General features: G+C 45.4%; 1 protein-coding gene across 1 annotated transcript in view; it reads right to left on the bottom strand.

Moving 5' to 3' along the window:
• MPP1 (MAGUK p55 scaffold protein 1) overlaps positions 1-23,019 on the bottom strand; it is a 156,354-nt gene extending 133,335 nt beyond the window's left edge. The window contains exons 1-2 of the mRNA XM_063936896.1: positions 22,541-23,019; positions 22,151-22,279 (exon numbers count right to left, since the gene is read on the bottom strand). Of these exons, the coding sequence (XP_063792966.1) occupies positions 22,151-22,279; positions 22,541-22,660 (249 nt within the window). The 5' untranslated portion in view covers positions 22,661-23,019. The remainder of the gene's footprint in view (positions 1-22,150; positions 22,280-22,540) is intronic.
• Between the last annotated feature and the right edge of the window lie 640 nt (positions 23,020-23,659).

The following is a 23,659-nucleotide window of genomic DNA, read 5'->3' as shown; positions in this document are numbered from 1 at the left end:
TAAACCAGACAGAATGCTGGGTGTGTTCACAAGTACCTCAAGGTCAGAGCAAGTCAGGATTAGTACCGTACCCTTTAGCAATAAGATGAGGTACTCTAATTACGGGGTGGGAGACCGGTGGACAAGAAATTTAATATTTCTAGGCCCCCTAGTTTGAAGCTCCACCAGTATCATGTAGATAGATCCTTAGTATGTTTCAACATTTCCAATTCCCGCAAACCAGGAAATTGGGAGGTGACATGGAATAACCAAACCATGGCATTTTCGCACAGAGCTGATAGGATACCCATAGACTCTGAACTTGTACGCCAAATAGCCAACAGTGGAAGGTATTTTCGGTATAGGTATACTCAAGGAAGCAAGACCATGCGGGTTGGAGAAGTATCACCAGGGTACTGTGCGCATATCATACAGCCTGATACTTGGACTGAACAGATGAGAGAACTAGGGATTGGGTTTTTCACTTGGCAAGTATGTAATATGGTGATGTCATATTCTGTCCCATATGTTCTCCCCGATGATGCTTATTTCATATGTGGGAGGAAGGCGTATAAGTGGCTTGCTCCAAACTCAGAGGGATTGTGTTACATTGGAAGAGTGTTGTCAGAGGTCATGACCATAACCCATGATAAGATGAAAGACGTTCACCGCAGTGCTCAGGCTCCTTATACTCATTATGAACACATCGTTAAGAGACACCTCATAGATAGGACAGAGCACGTAGCCTCTGATTTGATCCACAAATCCACCGGGATTCAATTCCTTCTCGCATTAGACATCACCCGTACTGCCAGAGGAATTATAAATTTATAGGTACATCCATGCGCTAGCGAACCTGATCGATAATATCACCGAGATGTAGGACGACACCTTCAGGTATACGGGTAGGGAGTTGCAAGCTTACAAAACGTAACTGATCCAGCACAGGATGGTCCTTAATTATATCACAGCCGTGACGGGTGGGTACTGTGTCACTTTGGCAACTCAATATGGTGTGAAGTGCTGCACGTATATTACAAACAGCACTGATGACCCAACCGAGATCATCGATCAAAAGATGGACGATATCTTGCAGTTGAAGTGGGAGTTCCGAAGGAGACACAACCTTACCCTGACTGCTGTGAGTAATGAACTGACCGGCTGGGTCTCATGGTTGAACCCACGCAATTGGTTCTCAGGTTTAGGAGAATGGGCTCAAAATGTTATTATGAGTGTAGGAAAGTTTCTCCTTTGTATCCTGGGAGTCGTCATAATTATTGGCTTGATATTTAGGTGTGTTTGAATTTTAACACGGCACAAAATTGATGAGTCTAAGGAGCGGGGGCATTGTTACAGCAGCAGATTTAATTTACGACCCATCCATAGAGACAATGTTGTGATAAGGATTGCAAATGAATTCCACGGGCCGTTTCTTTCACCCGTTTTTCCTTTGTCTCCCCCTTTGCCCAGATACATCGATCCGGAAAAGACATCAACTACACCCAAGAATGATTACGCAAATGTTATGTGAATGTATTTTTGATATGTGTCTTATCTTCAACTCTACAACCTTCAGTTAGTGACACACATAATTGACAGGTGATATCCACATATATTAGCACTCACATATGTTCCCCCTCCATGTATTATCAACTAAATGTGCACCCCATTTGTTGGAACAAGAAGCCGAAAAGAGCGCGGTAGTGTTTGTTGGCCCACTTACAGACCCTTAATACGGGATAAGAAGGATTTAATGTATACTTCGCAATACCTCGAAGCTTATCTAGAACATATACGGCACGATGATACATGCCCCTCAGACATGAATTCATACATACATGCTTTTACTATCCCACTTGGTCATACATTTCCCACCTACACCTCTCCTCCTACCATCCAATCATCTGTAGATATTGTATTGTATATTTTTCTGTTTAATGTTTAGATAGTGGCAGTTATTGTTGACTGCCAAAGGGTGGACTGTCAAAATCGAAAAATATTGTAATGCATACATCATGTACTAACCACACATACATGCCCGCTGCGCGTGCGCTTGTTCCGCCGTGCGTGCACATATCCGCAATTTGCGTATGATCGCTCCCGCGATCCTGCGCGTGGTATGGGTATTTACGGCGGAGTTTGTGAGCGCATAGAGGGTTATCAGAACATTACATATTTAACCCAAATAGTGCACATTGTACACATAGCCCCCCTGCACCACATCAGCAAGTATCAACAGTTTAAATGATTCCAGGACTAAGGGATTCACCTTTGCATGATAGGAAGGGACAGACTAAGGTTATAAGGTGATGTCTAGTATCCAGCTGTAGGGTATTTTAAGGGTAACATTCCGGTGTTGATTAGAGGAAGATCGCATATTCCGGCGTATATTTATGTGCAGAAGTAGAATATAGATATAAACTGTATTTACTGTATATTATGTATGCGGCGGGAATCCAGAGGAGACCACCCACAAGAGCAGTTGAGAAAGACATCGCCCACCTTTTCAAATCAACCTATGACCTCTCCTGTAATGTAGAGATGCATCTCTGTGTCCAATGAACAAAGTAGTGTATAAAAAGCCTGTTGCTGCCTGGCCGGTCGGAAGACTCTGAACGCTATCTACCTGATGAGCGGAGGACTGGTCCAGGTTGCGCAAGCGAATATTCTCACGTATGTACATTGACTGTAGCCATTATTCTGTTGTAGATTTATCTTGTTAGCCTTGTAGTGTATAATTTGTATTGTTATCCCCTTTCAAATAATCCACTGTGGCGTTAGAACCCAGCGGTTAACTACAAATCGGTGTCGTGTCCTCTTTTCCCTGCTAGGGTTTAAAGCTTATTTAACTGTATAAGGTTTAAGAGTGTATTGATAAAGTGTGTACTTTATACCATTAGCGCTGCGTAAGGTTTAAGGTATAACATCATTGCATTGCATTACTAATAAGGTTAAAGTTTATCAAGAGTGTGTGCGCGCGCTGTGCGTACTTTGTACACCCAGCGCGGCGTGTGTACGCTAAGTCCGCACAACGTACGGGACTCTGTACGCAAATAGCGTACAAAGTGCGTAGCGTGTATATTAAGTATAGCGGCCGCAGCGGCTCCATGGTAAGAGTGTGTTTAAAAGGTATAGCTTTATGGTGTAAGATAATATCGACATTATCACTTCCTGCATACGATCCTTTGTGACAGGGCCCCGTGCAGAACAGGGGGTGATTCACTTTATTCTATCCACGGCGGGAAAATAATAAACTCGGAATCCTTGACCCAGCGTTTTTTTAACAGAGCGCTCAGCACATGAGAATAACTTTACCTCAGCATTCATTATAATTCTTTTTATAATAGATTGTGTATATATATATATATATATATATATATATATATATACACACACACACTCACACACACACGTATACATATCCTTTTGTCAGGAACAGCAGGGTCCCTAGTGACGTCAATACGTTCTAATGTGTATGAACAGGTACTGAATGCCGATTTTGTGGATCTAATCAGGAAACATTATGGTCGACATAAGAAACATTATTAGAGTCGATCTCAGGGAGTAGTAACTGGGTAAAATAAAATTTTTGCGATCCCGAGGGGTCTGAAAGAAATCTATTCTATGACTCCCTCCATAAATATCACGTCTGTGATCGTGCCACAGACCTATGTAACCTTACTATACATACATATAAGTATAGCTCTTTCTGATATGCATCACATTATCATGCCAATTTTCACAGAGTCAGACATTGTTGGTGGCGACAGGGTCACCCCCCACGTCTGTCTCCCATATAGTTTTCTCTTGGGAAAAATATACCTCTACCGACATGGTGACATTTACTTACATGTACCAAGTACCATTAGGAGTCGACAGCGCCGACAGTCATTCCCTTTGTCTCAGATATGCCGACACACGTGTACCAAACACCCACCGACATTACACTGGCTATAAGGAATAGACCCAGTACATTCTGTCATGGAAACACAGAAGGAGTTTACCAGCTCATTTCCACAGCGCTCATGATATAGTGTGCTTTTATTTTTAACTTATATTGCACCAAACAACTGTGCCCCCCCTTGTTTTTCACTCTGATCTGTACAGCAGTGCTTTGGAAGGACCAGCGTCTCTGTGAGGAAAAATGGCGCTGAAATGAGCTGTGAGGGGGAAGCCCCGCCCCCTTAATGGCGCGCTTCAGCCCCGCTATTACTTACATATAATTTATACTGGCGGGGGTTAAATATAGTGCCTAGGCACTTATATATTCGATTACCAGTCTCTGTTGAGGATTTATATGCTGCCCAGGGCGCCACAGTGCCTGTGTGTGTGGGAGCAGGGAGCATGGCGCACAGCGCGGGCGCTGCGCGGTACCTCAAAGCCATCACTGAAGTCTTCTGATCTTCTACTCACCTGTCTTCTGACTTCTGGCTCTGCAAGGGGGGTGACGGCGGGATCTGGGAACAAGCATCTAGGCGTACCTAGCGATCAGACCCTCTGGAGCTAATGGTGTCCAGTAGCCAAAGAAGCAGAGCCTTGAAACTCACAGAAATAGGTCTGCTTCCCTCCCCTAAGTCCCACGATGCAGGGAGACTGTTGCCAGCAGTGCTCCCTGAAAATAATAAACCTAACAAAGTCTTTTCAGAGAAACTCAGTAGAGCTCCCCTGTGTGTGACCAGTCTCACTGGGCACAGAATCTAAACTGGAGTCTGGAGGAGGGGCATAGAGGGAGGAGCCAGTGCACACCCATTCAAAGTCTTAAAGTGCCCATGTCTCATGCGGATCCCGTCTATACCCCATGGTTCTTGAAGCATCCCCAGCATCCTCTAGGACGTATGAGAAAACAGGAAGACCAGATTAGTTTGCCAAACATCTAAAAAAGCCTTTACAGTTCTGGAACATCCTATGAATAGATGAGACAAAGATCAACTTGTACCAGAGTGATGGGAAGAGAAGAGAATGGAGAAGGAAAGGAACTGCTCATGATCCAAAACATACCACCTCATCAGTGACGCATGGTGGTAGTGTCATGGCGTGGACATGTATGGCTGCCAGTGGAACTGGTTCCCATGTATTTGATAATGTGACTGCTGACAAAAAGAGCAGGATGAATTCTGAAGTGTTTTGGGCAATATTATCTGCTCATATTCAGTCAAATGCTTCTGAACTCATTGAACAGTGCTTCACAGTGCAGATGGACAATGACCTGAAGCATACTGCGAAAACAACCAAAGAGTTTAAAGGCAAGTAAGTGGAAGGTTATGCAATGGCCAAGTCAATCACCTGACCTGAAACTGATTGAGCATGCATTTCACTTGATGAAGACAAAACTGAAGGGAAAATGCCCCAAGAACAAGCAGGAACTGAAGACATTTGCAGTGGAGGCCTGGCAGAGCATCACTAGGGATGAAACCCAGCGTCTGGTGATGTCTATGCGTTCCAGACTTCAGGCTGTAATTGACTGCAAAGGATTTGCAACAAAGTATTCAAAAGTGAAAAGTTTGATTTAGGATTGTTTAATTTGTCCCATTACTTTTGGTCCCTTAAAAAGTGTTAGGCACATATACAAACCGTTGTAATTCCTACACCATTCACCTGATTTGGATGTAAATACCCTCAAATTAAAGCGGAAAGTCTGTAGTTAAAGCACATCTTGTTTGTTTCATTTCAAATTCATTGTGCTGGTGTATAGAGCCCAAAATATGAGAATTGTGTCAATGTCCCAATATTTATGCACCCAACTGTAATTAAACTGTAATTACTGAAACAGCCGTCTCCGGAAGTATAAAGGAACTTAATTACTGATTCTCTTCGACCAGCCACCTCACTTAGGTATTAAACAGAGGACGTCATCCCGTACAAAGTCATCTGTGACAATAGGCAACTTGAATTGAGGGAGAGAGCCGCTTTCTTATTTATATTCTTGTTAGATATGCTCTGCTCACATCTTTAATTATCCTGTACAGCTGATGTTGCATTAAACAAGGGCAGAGGGAGGGCGCTGCTGCCAGTGCGTGTTCAATACAGCGCTATACTCCACTGTGCCCATGGCGGTATACTTGCAGTTGCCGAGACGTCCTTCTAATAGACGGTGAAGATTTCCCTTGCCAGGTGCATGCCCTCTTCAGCTACCGATGAGATACAACCCCTGGGGCAGCGGAGCTATAGCTGGTTTAGAGTGTTCTGTTGAAGCAGTAATGCCAGTATACAGTGGGGCAGATGTATTAAGCCTGGAGAAGTGATAAAGCACTGATAAGTGCAAGGTGATAACGCACCAGCCAAACAGCTCCAATATGTATATTGACAGTTAAAAGCAGATTGGCTGCTGCGGTATCACCTTGCACTTACCACTGCTTTATCATCTCTCCAGGCTTAGTACATCTGCCTCAATGTGTCCAGATAGCAGCCAGTGGGTAAAAGTCTTACACGTTTCTCCGCACTCGTAATATGGCGGTTTTCGTCAGAGGATAGTGCTAGAGCTGTGCTAGGCAGCTTTAAAAAATAAATAATAAAAAACCAACCAACAATTGATTAGGTTGATTTTTGTCAGCTATTCAGTGTTTGGGAGCAAATGATCAATTGTCAGTTGTTCCCGCACGTTACCAGATTTTTGTTCCAACCAGCAATCATAAAAATTTTAATTTGTTCTATTTAATATTTTAAGAAGTACAATTTAAATATTATGCGCATCTACAGAATGGATTGCCTTGTCAAAAACTGGGGGACATAGTGGGGTAACGCAGTCACATGTTATCCGACCATGCCAGTTAAGGGGTTAAATTAGAGGTTGCACTCACATGGGCAGATGCTTGTTTATTTTATAAATGTTCTGAACACCCCCGTTTAGTGGATTCAAACAAAATCCAGATTCTGATCTTCCAGTGGTTCAGAATTCTGGGTTTTGGATTGCAAAAATTACATGATTTTAGCTGTTTTATCCATCTTCAAGAAACCAAAACCCAAGATTGGGATTTTAAATCTGAATTCCAAACCAAAACACTTGTGTTTTGCAAAACCAAAAGCAATCCAAAACACAAATGTGAATCCAGAGCCAAAACACGGGGGAAGGGGGTCAGGACACATCTCTAGTTTAGTCATTTCATTTAGTCTCCTTTCTATTGCCAGTTTATCAGCCTTTTCCCAGATGAGGATCTTTTCTGTGCCATCCTTTGTCTAATGTCAAAACTTATTTACGGTTATATATATATATATTTTTTTTTTAGTGTAATGCTACAATTTCAGTCTCCTGTTTCCCAGAGACTTGTTTGTGGAAAAAATAATGTTTTTCCTCTGATTTGCATAGGTCATGTGTGCAAAAAAAAAAAAAAAATTTTTTTTTCGAAATAAATGTTTGGAGAAATCTATGCATATATTTACAAGGTAACAGCGCTGTTTGAAAAATAGCTTATACCTTGTGGTTAATAAAACGAAAGGTTAGACGTCAATTTATAATTTTCTGTTTGTTTTGCTTGCGTTAAATAAAACCTAAAATTTCATATAATTGATAATCCCTTTAAAATTTGAAGGATTCATGATAGAGCATAAAGAATGAAATGGTTACTCTGAGAATTGTAAAGGTGGTACACACATAGGTGTGCTGTGCGATCTATTACAGACCGCTCAGCACACATCTCTCCCCCCCACTCAGTGCGACAGCGTGCTGAGCGAGGAAGGAGGGGCAGGACGGTCACTTCACACAGTGGTGAAGTGAGCAACCTGACTAGATTGCATGCAGGCACAATCTAGAACCGGCGATAGCGACACGCTATGGGGCACACACATGGAGAGATCCATGCTTAATTTCTAAACTATCTAGTCAGATTGCTTAAAAATTAAGCACGGATCTCTCAGTGTGTACCCCCCCCCCCCCCCCCCCCCTTAACAGACACTAGAGTTAGAAATATAACTTCAACCATAATTAAAAATAGACGTAAACCGTTAACTCATTGCTAGTTTCTTACATTAGAGACTCTTAAATCAATGTATAAACACCTCACCTTCTTAAAGTATACAGTGATTCTTAAGTAAGAATTGTTCTCTAAAGCAATTTGAAGCATTACTACAGATTTCATTCCTGGTTTTACCACTACTTTCTTTTTTCTAAAGAACTGAAAAAAGGATTCTATGTTGCATCAGATTTCTGTGCCTACACTCAATTTTTTTCCCAAAGTTAGAAACTACATAAATTTCTCATATATACTCACTCAATTTTTAAATAACCAGAATGTACACTTTGAGATAATACATTTCATAGCACTTGCTTATTTCAGATTACAAATGTCAAAAAGGTGTTCTTTAAGGTCTGCCAAATGGTCTCAATTTTATATATGCATGTTGTTTTCATGCACCAAAGTTATAGAAGTCTATTTTCTCATCTTCTTCTAACACTATGGGGTATATTCAATTGGTGTCGGATCCAGACATGCATTTGTCGGAATGGATCCGACAAGGCCTATTCAATGCAGCCAAATCAGACTGTCTGATTCGGCCATTCATGGTGTCCTGTCCGTGCTGCTACCGTCAGCAGTCAGCCGTCCCTGTGTGTGAGCTCACAGGGACGGGCTGGAGGAACCCTCAGATCCCTACAAGCTACACTGCGCTGCCAGGATAGAGAGGCTCCTGCCTGTGCCCTGCAGCCCTGTCTCCTCACCTCTGTCCGACTTTTTTGAAAGTCGGATTGAGATTGTTGGAAACGGGGCCCAAACCTGTTGGATTTGGCAGTTTCCAACCGAAGCACGCGGATCAGCGGCTATTCCAACGATCCACGTGCTTTCCGACAGGTCAGAAAATTCTGGGGTCTACCGAATACCTCGGACCCCCTTCCGACCTAAAAAAAAAATACAAAAATTGAAAACTACAGTCTTTCCAACAGACGGCAGCTTTCGGCTGCAATTGAACATACCCCTTTGAAGGTCAGACCTCAATTGGAGGTCTAATATTTGTGCTATGGGTGTTTTAAGCCTCATCTGAAAAAATATGCTGGCATTCCATTCTAAAACTTGGATAACAGAAATCAGTGGCAGTTAAGAAGAGATTTTGTTATATTGCACAGTATCCACTAACATTAACTTTTTTGACTATCCGTATTTTATAATTGTACTGTATAATTGTTTTAAGTCAAAGCATAAGTGTTTTTTTTTCCCCCCATTTTGTAATACTTTTCAGGACTAATTATAAGTAATAAGCAGGACTAATACTTAACATTAACGTTTTCTCACTTTCAATGTCCTCTATCTTTGAGTGTACCTTGAATGTTTTAATATGTTTAATATACATATATTCAGATGCAATAGGAATAAAAAGCGGTAGATATGGCTTTTTCTTGAAAGACATAAAAAATCCTATCAACACTAATAGCTTGGGACTGTTAAAGTTAGAAAGCATTAATACAGAGCAATGATTCACAGTATTATTGTAATAAGCAGGATTCGGTTATCTTCATTAAAACATTAAGGCATTCAGGCGGCATTCAAAATTCTGCGAGTCCAGGCAAAGCTCAGTCCGCAACTTGGACCCTCATGACTGAAACGACCCATTGCAGAATTAAGAAATTTAAAAAAAAAAAAAAAAAAAAACACGTGCAAAAAAAAAAACCACAGACCTCTTTCTCCGGCAGGGTCCACAGGATAGCAATGGGATATGATGGAGCGACAGTGGATTGACACCAAACGATCACAAGCTTTCAGGCCTCCCAGGATGAAACGGGCTCGTCCATATATCCCCGCCCACTGGCTCAGGCAAATCAGTTTTTTGTTTGGTGCGGCAGGAGCCGGACAATGGTCACAGGGCTGCTGTGTTTGGCAGCCCTAAGCTTTATTATTTTCTTTTTATAGTCTACATTGTTTTTGAGTGATCTTTCCTAACAGCGTCTTACACGCATATCGGAAAGAGTCGCTCCAACAACTCTCCGCCGGGTCGCAACAACGCTTACCCATGGTACAAGTGCCGTCTCGATGGACGTCTGTGTCGGATATACTAGCAGGTCCAGCAGACGTTACCAGGCTGTGGCCAGAGCATGGAAAGAAGGTAAGGCATCGGTTCCGCTTAGAAGGGGAATACGGACACAGCCGCACTGTTTTGGGAGGAGACTACCAAACAGTAGCTGGCGCGCCGCCAACACGGGTGCTCCAGCGCTAGGCCTTAAGGATCATAAGGCACCAGGAATAGTTTGAGGCTGCGATCCCTAGGGTTGATGTCAGCGGTGGGGAGTCAGATGCTCTCCTGGTCGCCCCTCCCCCAGTTCATGACCAGTTTCCGCACGTCTCCCGCCATGAATTAATTGCCTAATTTCCGTCTCAGACGCTACCACGAGGGGTCTCGGTCGCAGCATAGGCCGCTGCGTCTGTGTACACTAAGGTTACCACTAGGAGACTGGATCGCAGACAGGTGCGTATGCATGCACTAGTGTTCACTGAGCGTCTGTCCACTAAAACGTTCCCGGAGCGGCAGTGTACACTAGTAGCGTCTGGATCCACTCAGCGTTTGCGAACGTATTGATCGATCCTGGAAGTGGGGCAAGTCTCCCAGTATCCCACTCTATGGAGTACGGGTTATACAGCACTAAAATGCCATCTACTTTTGTTAGTAGGAATAGTTAACTTTAGTGCCTATTGCATACGAGTCTGTGTACATTACTGTGGTTTTCTTTGCAATGTGTCTGAATACGTTAAATAACTGTACAGAACAGAATTCAGTAAATGTACTCCTACATACTTGAAATGTGTTCGTAGTTGATAATATGCTCATATGACTAATGTATAACATGTGACTGACTGCTAGGGTGATTGCTGACTTTGTCAGTGGTTTCTTCTGAGCCTCAATGCTGGTGCTTGGGGTCAGATTGATATCACCTTAATACAGTTAAGTGCTTACAGTCACAGATTGTGTAGTATACTGTGTAAAACTGATTATTTATCATGTCTAAGAGCAGCAAAGGTGACGAGGTTACATTAAGAGTAACACCAACACTCAACATGTTTATCCTGCAAGGTGGGATTATCAATTTAGCATCTGGCACGATGGGTTATGTGCAAATTGTTTTCCGTTTCAGCAGATGGCAAGGCAGATCCCTGTTCAACGACAAATAGATCCACCTTGGGCTATGTTTGCACAAACCTAATCCAGTATAGCCGGCAGGTTGGTCCCTACAGCTTCAACCTCAGGAATAGAGTACACTATTAACCCATACATGCAGCTCCCGTCTTATGGTATAGCCCTAACTGCTTCTACAAATCAACAAGCTGATAAACCAAGGGTAAATATATAATCAAATTCACAGGATGATACAGCAGATGAGGATAGCTCCATATACTCTACTTCAGCATATGTAGAACAGGTAGAAGGTTTCAGCTCAGAGGATATAGCGGAGTTAATTGGAGCAATGAAGGCTATTCTGTCTCTAGAGGATTCAGCAGAGCCAGTAATAAAAACTAAGGCACCCGTGTTTAAACGTCCCGAAACAGTTAGGGTAGCGTTTCCAGGGTCAGAGGAGCTGACGGAAATTAAATGATGTCACAGACAGAAGAGTGGATGGTTTTTTGAAAAACATTCTCTCTATCAGGGGCAGTCATAAGGCCAGCTATTGCCTCAGCCTGGATGGCAAAGGCGGTAGCTGAATGAGCTGACGAACTGGAAAATGGGCTTTCGGCACCTACTAGGGAGCAGGAATCCCATATAGCTCATATGAAACAGGCTGCGCTATTCTTAGAAGAAGCAGCAATGGATACAGGTACGATTGCTTTCAAAGCGGCAACCTTAACGGTAGCTGCTTGCAGAGCAATCTGGCTACGTACATGGGAAACCTTCTTGGATTCTGAAATCTTTGCCTTTTGTTGGGAACACTCTTTGGTAAGGAATTAACAGATTCTGGAGTCAGAAGCAGAATCCAAGAAAGTCAGGTTTCCTGCCAGTTATAACCCTAGGCCTAGGGGTTCGGCCATTCGGTAGCAAGGCCAAACAAAAGGCAAAAATTATTCTAAGCAGACCCAGTACAATAAGTCTGGCAAACCAAGGGGGGCGTGGCCTGGGATAGGACGTGCATCCTGAAGCTCCCCAGCCTATTGATCCTGTTATTTATCCTGTTGCCGGTTACTGGACTCCTTTTTCCCTGTACCTGATGGGTGTAGTATGGTATGCCGGCGGCCGGGCTCCCGGCAACCAGCATACCGGCGCCGGCATACCGACAGTGTGGCGAGCGCAAATGAGCCCCTTGCGGGCTCGCTGCGCTCGCCACACTGCGGGCTCGCTGCGCTCGCCACACTGCGGGCAAGGTGGCGTGCTACACTATTTTATTCTCCCTCCAGGGGGGTCGTGGACCCCCACGAGGGAGAAATAGTGTTGGTATGTCTGCTGTCTGGATTCCGGCGCCGGTATACTGAAGACCACTCGTGCCTGATATACCATTGATACCTGTGGAATGGTTTTGAGGCTGTGTACCTCCTTCTGTGGCCTGCTACTGCTCCGGTAACCTGTGTGTGAGACGCGCTGCTGCGCCATCTTGGATCTGGCTTGCTGGCTGCCTCCTGTGAACTCCGGTGGTGCTGCGTGCCCCTGTGTGGTCTGGAGACGGTGACCGATTCTGCCTGGCTGCTTGTGCAGGTTCCCTGCACATATTAGTCTTCTGCTTCGCGCTGGTGTCCTGACGAGCGGTGGCCATCTTGGTTTCTACATAGCTGTCTCAGTGCTCGATTTCGTGGCTGCCCTTGTGCCTGCTGCTGCCGGACTGTGCTCCTGTTTACATCGACTGTCCCTCTGCGGCTCAACGCTCCCAGTCTCCTTTTTTCCTGTATATCTCATGGAGCAGGTTCTTCAAGCTATCTTGGAGTCGGGGGATAGGATGGTGTCACGAGTGGCAGGGCTTCATGCTGATTTATGCCTTGGCAGCTTGGATTAGCACCCTTCGTGATCTGCCTGGATGTTGTGCCAGAGAGGATGGGGGAGATTGTACCTTTGCAGGGTGCAACATTAGTCACATCACCTTTACATTGTGAACCTCCTGCTGTTGTGTACCTGGATGCTGTGCCAGACAGAATAGAGACTGCACCTTCACATGGTACACTAATTGCCACATCACCTTTCAATTGTGAGTCTCCTGCTTTTGTGCGGCTGGATGCTATGCCAAAGAGAGTGGCAGGGAATGCTCCCGCGCAATTTCTGGACTCCTGGTCAATACTCACCATTGCACGTGCTCCTCCTGATTTTCCGACTACTTCTATTTGGAGACTTCCCTTGTCTGCTGTTGGATTTTCTGCTGGGACCGGAGTGACATTCGTTCTTGACAGTTGGGGAAAGGAGTTTCTTCTGAATTTCTGTTTGGACTCATTCTCCTTTCTGCGTCTGTCTGTGGGGCATTATGGTGCTGCTGGTCATGCAGGCCTCCAGTCGCTTTGATCCACCTTGAAGGATTTTGCTGCACTTCAGCTATGCCTTTTATTGCCACTGAATGCATTACCCTGTATTGTCTGTTTGTTGTTTTCTATACAGGTTGAGTATCCCTTATCCAAAATGCTTGGGACCAGAAGTATTTTGGATATTGGATTTTTCCGTATTTTGGAATAATTACATATCATAATGAGATATCATGGCGATGGGAACCAAGTCTAAGCACAGATTGCATCTATGTTTCATATATACCTTATACACAGCCTGAAGGTAATTTTAGCCAATATTTTTAATAACTTTGTGCATTAAACAAAGTGTGTACATTCACACAATTCATTTATGCTTCATATACACCTTATACACATAGCCTGAAGGTCATTTAATACAATATTTTTAATAACTGTATTAAACAAAGTTTGTGTACATTGATCCATCAGAAAACAGATTTCACTATCTCACTCAAAAAAAATCCGTATTTCGGAATATTTGGATATGGGATACTCAACCTGTATTATCCTTTGTGTTTGTTAGAAGGCTTGGTCTTCCATATCTGAGTCTACACACTGGCTCTTCGGTCCGAGGCTGGGTTCACCACTCCTTTTTGGGGATTTATTTTGCGATATGTACATACCATGCCCTTAGGGTTTACGGGGGTTGGTTCCTCCCACGTTTTAGTAGTTTAGTTAGGGAGGGGTGTTTGGGGATCCAGGTAGACCATAAGTTGGGGGGTTGGTTCTACGGGGGGGGGGGGGGTTGTCTAGTCCATGCTTTAGGGATGTTGGGTTGACGCACATTTGTCGTACTCCGCTTTAATGGCAACACATTACTTATGGTCTGTGTAAGGCAGAGGTTCTCAAACTCGGTCCTCGGGAGCCCACACAGTGCATGTTTTGCAGGTAACCCAGCAGGTGCACAGGTGTATTAATTACTCAAGACACATTTTAAAAGGTCCACAGGTGGAGCTAATTATTTCACTTGCGATTCTGTGAGACCTGCAAAACATGCACTGTGTGGGCCCCCGAGGACCGAGTTTGAGAACCTCTGGTGTAAGGTTTTGGGAGGACATGGTTGCACCGTGAACCACTGTACTCTTGTTCCAGTGGAGTGGGGGCTTAGATGGCGCCTCTCTGCCCCTGCCTCGCTCCTTACATATATATTTGGGGGTTTTCTGTATATTTTACTTGTTTTTCATGCTATGCTCTACACTCCTGAATATTATGCCACCTACATTTATTGTCTTTATGTTGATATACTTTCTGCATTTCTTATATATCCGTGTGCTGACCTTGCATACCGTAATTATGCTGTTTTTGTGGGTGTAACTGTTAAATCATAAACAATTTAAAAAAATAAAAAAAGTCTGGCAAAGCAAAGAAGCAATGGGCCACCAGAGGGCCAGCTTCCAAACCAGAACAGAAACCATCAGCCTGATGGTGCGGGCCTCCACCTGGGGGACCCCAAGGTAAGGGACCGACTTCTTCAGTTTGCACACATATGGCATCAGTCGACAACAGATGCTTGGGTGCAAGAAGTGGTATCTCTGGGTTATGTTTTCCCTTTCAAGAAGCAGCCTCCTCTAAGGTTTTTTTGCACCAGCCCGTCTCATATAGAGGCGAATGCCAGAGCCCTGCAGGAAGCAGTTCAGAAATTGCTTCAGTCTGGGGTAATTATTCCAGTACCCCCGACACAACGGGGGAAGGGTTTTTACTCCAACCTGTTTTTGGTTCAGAAGCCAAATGGGTCATACCAGCCAATTCTCAATCTCAGTTGCAGTTAATGACTCAGGAATTGTTACACAGTCAGACAATATCAATTCACGCAGCAATGCAAGTGATGGGGTTAATGGTGTCAACATTCGACATGGTGGATATGCACAATTCCACTCAAGACCTATGCAGCATCTGATTCTGACCAGATGGAATGGAGTACATCAGACAAAAACAAAAATTATGGTACTTCCAGTAAAGGTAAAAAGGTCATTAGCCTGGTGGCTACAGCCATACCATCTAGACAAGGGAAGACCTTATTGGATATCAAATTGGGAAATCCTGACAACGGATGCCAGTCTACAGGGCTGGGGAGAAGGTCCGGAAGATTAGTCGCCTGCCAATAAACCTGTTGGAACTCCGGGCCATATACATGGCACTTATTCAGGCAAAGGACATTCTTTCTGCAAGGAAAACCAGTCCAGATCCGTTCAGACAATGCAACGGCAGTAGCGTACCTCAACCATCAGGGAGGAACTCGCAGCCAAAAAGCAATGAAGGAGGTAAGTCACATACTAAAGTGGGCAGAACTCCATCTTCCAGCATTGTACGCAGTGTTTGTTCCAGGAGTCCTAAACTGGGAAGCGGACTTTTGCAGTCGACACACCATTCGAGCAAGCAAATGGGCTTTATACACCTTGAAGTTTTTCAGACTCTAGTAAACAAGTGGGGTTTGCCAGAGATCGATCACGACATCCCGTCTGAACAACAAAGTTCTGGCATACGGAACAAAGTTCTGGCATACGGGTCAAGAACAAAGGACCCCGGAGCGATCCTTGTGGACGCACGGTCAGTGAAATGGGACTTTCATCTAGCATATCTGTTTCCTCCCATCTCCCTGCTACCCAGGGTGGTGAGGAAAATAAAGCAAACAAGGGGTGCCGTGATTCTAAAAGCTCCGGCTTGACCCAGAAGGCATTGGTACATAGATCTGCAGAGGATGTCGATGGATGCTCCATTTCTGCTCCCTCAACGTCCAGATCTACTGATGCAGGGTCCTTGTTATCACAGGCATCTGGATCGGCTGTCTTTGACGGCGTGGCTATTGAAACCTCCATCCTGAAGTCAAGAGGTTTTTCACAACAGGTAATACAGACTATGCTCAGAGCAAGGAAAACCTCCTCAGCTCACATTTACGAATATGGCAAACCTATATTCATTGGTGCAGTGAAAGTAGTATGGATCCAAAATCTTTCAGAGTATCCAGAATCTTAGCTTTCCTTCAGGCAGGAATGGATAAGGGTTTGAAAGTGGCTTCCTTGAGAGTGCAAGTATCAGAATTGACTATGGTTCCAAAAGAAAATTGGCACTTTACAGGATGTGCGTACTTTTGCAGGGAATGCTGCGCATTATACCACCATTTGTTTCTCCTGCAGTACCTTGGGATTTAAGTCTGGTCCTCAAAGCCCTTCAGGGTGCTCCATTTAAGATACACTTTATCAAGTGGTTCAAATGGTTGACAGCTAAAGTGCTCTTTCTACTGACTGACATCAGCTAGACAAGTATCAGATTTAGGAGCGCTGTCATGGAAGTCTCCTTTTCTTATATTTTTATCCAGATAAAGCAGTTCTCAGAACTAGGTCTGGTTATCTTCCTAAGGTGGTCTCTAAGTTTCACCTTAACGAATAAATTGTAGTCCAGTCTTTTCAGGTATCAGGACTTTCTGCGGGAGACGCGTCGCTGGACATAGTCCGTGCATTAAGAATCTATGTGGATCGTACCAGTGCCATCAGAAAGATTCTCTCTTCATTCTCTACGGATTTCACAAGAGGGGATGGCCTGCTACTAAACAGACGCTAGCAAGATGGCTTTGAATGACGATTTCAGAAGCATATTCTCGAGCTGATCTCCCTGGCTAATGTCTCTGCTCACTCTACACGTAAGGTAGGTCCTTCATGGGCAGCACAACATGGTGCTTCAGCAGAACAGATATGTAAGGCAGCCACATGGTCTTCCATTAACACATTCATTAGACATTATGCCTTGGATACTTTTGCCTCATGACGCTGAATTCGGGCGAAAGGTTCTCCTGTCTAATCAGGAGCATCCCCACCACTAAAAATTGCTTTGGGAAGTCCCATTGTTATCCTGTGGATAACCAGTGGACCCTGCCGGGGGAAATATATACGTTATGGGAAGAACTTACCGTTGGTAACGGTATTTCTCCCATGTTCACAGGTTTCCACAGGGATCCCACCCTGACGCACCTGATTTGAGAATCCTTCTACTCACTAACCTCTTCCCTCTTGCGTGGAAGGGTGTGCATGTGTGCTTCTCGCCTGAATAGGGTTCTACATAATGTTTCTGCCTAAATGCTTTGAATACAACTGATTTGCCTGAGCCAGTGGGCGGGGATATATGGACGAGCCCGTTGCATCCTGGGAGGCCTGAAAGCTGGTGATCATTTGGTGCCAATCCACTGTCACTCCATCATATCCCATTGTTATCCTGTGGAAACCTGTGGACATAGGAGAAATACAGTTATCAACGATAAGTTCTTACCATAACGTATATTTATAATATTAGGATTTTTTTCAAAGGTTTAAAATTAAACAAATTGTTTAGAAAAATAGCTAGCACAACTCTGTCGATATACTGCAAGAGTAAGAATAAACTCCTGGGGGCATGGCCTACCCGAGCGAACATGCTCTTTGGGCCCATGGAGCGGTAACTTACAATTTATCTGAAAATACCAGGCATCTGTCTTCAAAACTGGGCACAAGAGTCTGTAGTGGCAGAGATTCGGTACACAGAGCTGGAAGACACTCTGGGAGTCTCTGCAGGTTGAAACCTACCTCTGCCCCAGAAACTGCAGTCTCAATGAGCTCACATTCACCGGTGATGCACTTCCAGCGCAAAGGTCCAGGTGCATTTGTCACTGCTCCGGGGATCTGCAGCAGCTTCAGAGCTCACAGTGTGGTGCCACCACTTGCCCTGCTCAGTGGAAGAGTCAGCACTTAAGGTGCAACTGACGGGGACAACCACAGAATTGGGCATCAGGACACAGCGAGCCCCCCACCGCTATCTATTATATAGAACAGCGCTGCTGCTACTGGAGGTGCATACCTACACACTAGCTTCTGCAGCATCCACAGGACATCAGACCCTACTGCCTCCCCTACCATTCTGATAATTACAGGGAATCTCAACCCCTAGCTTTTACGCTGATGTGGCTGACCGCTATCTATTTGTAGGAATCTTTTCTGGCATTGGGACCCTGCTCTATACCTGTGAGGCACCAGCCCGGTTACTGCTGCAGACACCTCAGAGTTTAGTTTCTGGAGCACTCTAACCTATTAAGGCTGGCCCTGGTTTCAGAGTGCCTCATTCCCTGGACCCTAGAGTGCCTCATTCCCTGGACCCTCAGGCTGGTGCAGCTTATGCCTTAAGGACCGCATTGGACACTCAGCTGATAATGTGATCCCTCTCCTCAGTCTACCACCCATGTTTTATATGCACATCTAATTGTCATTCTTGAACCACCACATTACTATATCCTAGCAGAGTCACAAATTTCTCTAGGGTGACTTACTCCCATATTTGTCGCTTTTTCTTACTAATATCTAATCATGCCTTCCAAGAGGGCTAAGGGGGTGCTCTATCCAAGAGTGCCCTTCTCCAATCAGAAGGTTACCCACATTTCTCACTCCTCATCCGGGATTTCCAGTTCTACCACCGTGAGGAGTCCCATTATGAGTAGTGCTTTGGCCTGTTGTCTATTTCAGGGATTGATTGGACTCCGATGCCCTTCTCATTGTTAAAACCCTTTGCAAAGTATTAACTGCTGTTAAGACTGATGTTACTCAGGATCTAATGGCTGCTATTCGTGAGGTGAAAACAGCTTGTTGCTATTAAATACTGCACAGATCACATGGAACATAAGACGGAAGAATTGGTGGCCTCCCACAACAACCTCATTACCACTCATGATCAAAAAAGCAGAATTGGAGGCCTTTAAAGATAAGGCAGCAGTCATGGAGTACCAAGCCAGGAGAAATATTAAAATGTGAATTCTGTCACTGCTTCAGAACTATCGGACAAAGCCATGTCCGATGACATCCTATTTACCGGCTTCGCTGGAGACTGGATGCGTTTCTTAAAATGTAGATTTATTCTGAAGGCTGGGAACATGCAGATTACTGGTTAAGTGAACACTAACCCACACCAGGTTAGAAAGCATCAGTCACTGTAGAGCTTCCAGGCAGCAAACAAAAGGAGATAGAACCGTAATAAAACCCTTTTTCAGACTAGCAGCAACCCAGGATTTTGATTACTCTGAAAGAGTTATACCCCTTTTCCACAAGCTTTAAAAACACTGGTAAATACGTGGGGGAGCGCATGTACCCGTGTTTTTTCCTAGTGGAAACGCCCCCCCCCCCCCTGCATATTCCCGGATCAAGTGATCCGGGAATCCTACCCAGGTATCTTGCCGGGTTGAACCGGTAAGGTGTGTAGTGTGAACGGAAGCTGTGTCGATGCGACACTGCTCCCGTTCACAGTGAATGGAAGGGTGGCACCATGTGATCTCCCAGCACCACCCCTGCCGCGTCACTAGCAGCGTCACCAACTTGGCAATATGCCGGGTTGGTGAGCACTGTGGGAAAGGGGGCTGTAGCACGGGTCACAGCCGTGTCAGGCTCCCGGCTGCGACCCGTGCTACAGGTAGAAAAGGGGTATTAGTCGAAGGAAAAAAAAAAAAACACTAGGTCGAGCAACCAAGCATTTCAATCCAGGTAGTTACCAGAGTTGAATCCAGAGTAGTGTAAATGGGTAACCTGGGTCTGACCAGAGACCAGTTTACAGCATAGGAAGTGCCTGTGCTTGCCTGCACTGCACTTGTGTGATGACGTTTCCGACCCAGTAATAAGCCGGGTCCAGCTGCTAGTTTGAAAAGGGTCTCAGCCAGGTCGTATCCAGTTTGGACGAGTGTACAAAATCCATGGTGCGACCCAGCATTTGTAATTTGAAAAAGGTATTAGCCAGGAGAAAAAGTTACCATTATATCCAAGCTGCAGTAAACCACCATCATTTGATGATTGTTTCACTAGCCTTAGGGCCGAAACACACGAGGTGGCTGGCGCCGCCCGGCAAACACCCGGCCGGCTTTAAACCGCTGCCGTGATGTAAAGACACATGCAGCGCAATGTGTCCTTACACACGGCACAGTCCCGGCACGGCTGCCGGGCGGGCGCCTGGCCGTCTTTGCAGCCAGTAAACAGTTTGTGTGAAGGGGAGCTTTCACACACAACGTTTTTTCCCAAGCCGTGTCTAATGCTGCGCATGCGCACAGCATCACACACGGTTCAAAGCCGTCCTGTGTGACAGACTGCCGGTTTCTCCCGGATGGCAAAAAGCCGGACAAAGTTTGTCCGGCTTTTTTCCATCTGGGAAAAACTGGAGTGTGTGTTACAGCCCTTACTGGCCCCTTCTCCTTATTCACAGCCTCTTAATATAGGAGTTGTCCCAGCAGGACTTCAATGATAAAAAGACATGTTAATTACCCTATTCTCGCTGTGAGTAGGGACGATAAGAGATGTTAATTAAATGGCAGTATTGTGGACAAAAAAAAAAAAAAAAAAAGGGCATTTTACTAACAAAAGAGGTAACTGGCTCTATTTAGGATGTATACTACAGTCCTTAGGAACAACTAAGCCTAAAAAGTACAAGAGCAAAAATGTCCTACCTCACTTCAGAAACAAGGCTTCAGAACAGAAAAGGTTCTCTAGCAAAGACAAGTTATAACCCCTTTATTGCCATGTCAGGATGGCAACAGAAAATTAATGTTCAATAACCCGCTGTGCCCCCCCCCTCCCCCATTAGTTAGTTATTTACGTAAGCCGCTTACTATGCAATGCTCATTTGAGAGCCATCAAAGCCAGCCAAGCATGCGAATATGTATACAGGACTAGCAGCGACGCAGTACAACTCCTTACTGCTGCCTGCTGATTACTGAATTTCTATCGTCACATTAGTAAACAGGCAATATTGTGCGCTGTACTGGAAAATATTTACACATATGCAGATGCTGCAATTCCAGCAACACACCCTTCCTGAACATTTCCTATGTAAGAAGACCCCATTACAGGCCAGCTGCGTCAATTCAGTCACAAATGGAAACACCCTCAGTTCTGGTAGGTGCACAGTGCACACTCACCCAATTTCTGTTCCTCAAACTGGTTTGTATTTAGCTCTGCATTAGCACCAATATTTATACACTACTCCAAGCACAAAACAGGCCCTAATTAAGAATACCTTAAACAAACGGCTGTCCTATCTTGCAAAACGGAACACCCATTAGATGTCCTCCTATAACTAAAATTACACTTCTGTATTATAGACAATGAACTTCAGCAGCTTGTACAGATATGCATTAACAAAAAAACAAAAAAATACCCAAGAAAACACTAATTTAATCCTGATGCTAGAACAGCAGACAGCAAGTCTATACATAGGGAAGATACCACAGAAGAATTACTGCAAAGTAATTCAGCCTGTAAGCAGCTGCTCTGCCTAACAAAGGAGATCTACAAGAAAGGATTTCTGCATCGGTCATGGAACATATAACACATACAGGTCTATATTGCACAGCATTACCAGGTGACCATTAACTTACATGCACAAGATCATTTTATGGTTTGAGATTAGTGGAACTTTGTAATTCAGGGCAGGTGTGTGGGGACCCGAGAGCAACAAAGTTGTGGGGGCCAGTAATTCTCAAAGTATGCTGGCAATGGTATTAAGAAGCAGGTGCAAGTACTCCCAGCACCGCAAACGCACTGCATACACTGTAGTGCCCTCAGCTCACATTGTTACCCCCATGCTGGAGATATAGAATGGGGGTCACACAGAAAGAAAAAAAAATACTATTACCCATAGCATTTAATAAACACCCCATTGTTATGTTCACTCTGTTCTTAGGTTACTCCTAGGCTACGGGCTACTCTCCAGCCCTGCATTGTGCTGCATGCACCCTGCCACCCTCGTATGTATAGGGAAACCCCAAGTGCTTTCCCCCTCCTACTCACCATGGGCTCCTCCATCGCCCTCTCAAACTGCACTAGCCGGACCTTCTTCTTTTCCTCGGGGCCCCCGTGGGCCGCGGACCCATTAATGTAGAACTCCTCGGTCATAGCCCCGGGAGCGGAGGTAAGAGCCTGGAAGACAGAGACAGGAGGAGAAGTACACGGGACAGCACGGGTTAATTAGCCCCCCCCCCCCTTCCCCCGGACAGTCACACAGCCTGCGCCTCATCTCCCCGGAACTTCACGCTCGCCGATTCATCATTTCTTCACGCTGCAGCGATAAGACGGAGCAAAGGGCAGTCTGCAGATGATCGCACCTCCTCCTCTGCCCGGCAGAGCATCTCCCCCCCCCCCCACCCACCCCACAGCCGTGCAGGCAGCGGTCCCTGTTACCTGCGCCGTAGCCCGGTTCTGCAGCAGGGTCTCCAGGTAGAGATCGGAGAGCGCGGAGCGCAAACCGGGACCCTCACACTGATGGCTGCCCATCTCCGAGCGCTCCAGCTTCAGCGTCATCTTGCTCAGCAGCAGCTCCCCGGGTCCGCCTGTGCTCTGTTCCCCGCTTCCAGCAGCCGCAGCCTCTCAGCCCGTGTCCTGCTCTCTCTCTGCCGCTTCCTCGCTACCCGCGCGCCGACACTATCTATCTCAGTGGAAGAGGCTGAGTCAGGGAAGAAGCGATATCTGCCCGGCCAGCACAATCCTCACACAGGGGCGCCGCGCCGTCCAATGACATCGCCGTACAGGGGAGCGATCAGCCGCCCGCTATATAAGCGCCACAGCCGGGTGTACGCGCAGCAGCCGGGGACAAAGGCAGCCGGCAGCCTCCCGCTCAGCTGTGCACAGCGACTACCGGGAAGCGAGAGCGATACGCGTACACCCTGCATTATTTATAGTGTGTTCGCCTGGGTCACATGACTCCCAGAAAGTGATCATGTGATAAGAGCCTGGCTGCTGCGGAAGGGCTCACGTGACTGGGCGCTGGAGGAGGAGCCATGTTGTTATTGATGATTCTGGGCTAGCCTGTGGCACACATTGGTAGGCAGTGTCACTGTTCATTGCAGGCCATAGTAGGGCATTGTTGTGCTGTAGGGAAGCAGCACTGGTCTTTGTTGTGTACTAGAACGACGTAGGTTTCAGTGCAGGCAGATGTGTCTGTTATTTCTGCTACACTGCTAAGATTTCTATATTTTACTATTTATGGTTTATACCAGTGGTTTTTACTCCAGTTCTCATTGAGCACCCTCGAACAGGTCATGTTTTCAGGATTTCAGTCTGTGGAAGCAGGTGGGACAGTTATTGACGCAGAAAGATAGATCAACTCACCTGTGCTTAATTAAAGAAATCCAGAAAACAAAATCTGTTGGAGGTTCTTGAGGGCTGGAGTTGGTAACCACTGTATAGTTGGGTATGTGTGACTGGCGGTCTCCAGACCACCGGTCACAATACTGACGGTAGGATCCTGGCATTTACATGGCTGGCGGGGGATGAGCGCAACAAAGCCCCTTGCGGCTTGGT

The sequence above is a fragment of the Pseudophryne corroboree genome, chromosome 8 (genome assembly GCF_028390025.1).
Source record: "Pseudophryne corroboree isolate aPseCor3 chromosome 8, aPseCor3.hap2, whole genome shotgun sequence".
NCBI lineage: Eukaryota > Metazoa > Chordata > Amphibia > Anura > Myobatrachidae > Pseudophryne > Pseudophryne corroboree.
Note: the sequence above shows the minus strand (reverse complement) of the source record. Positions and strands in the feature narration are given on the sequence as shown.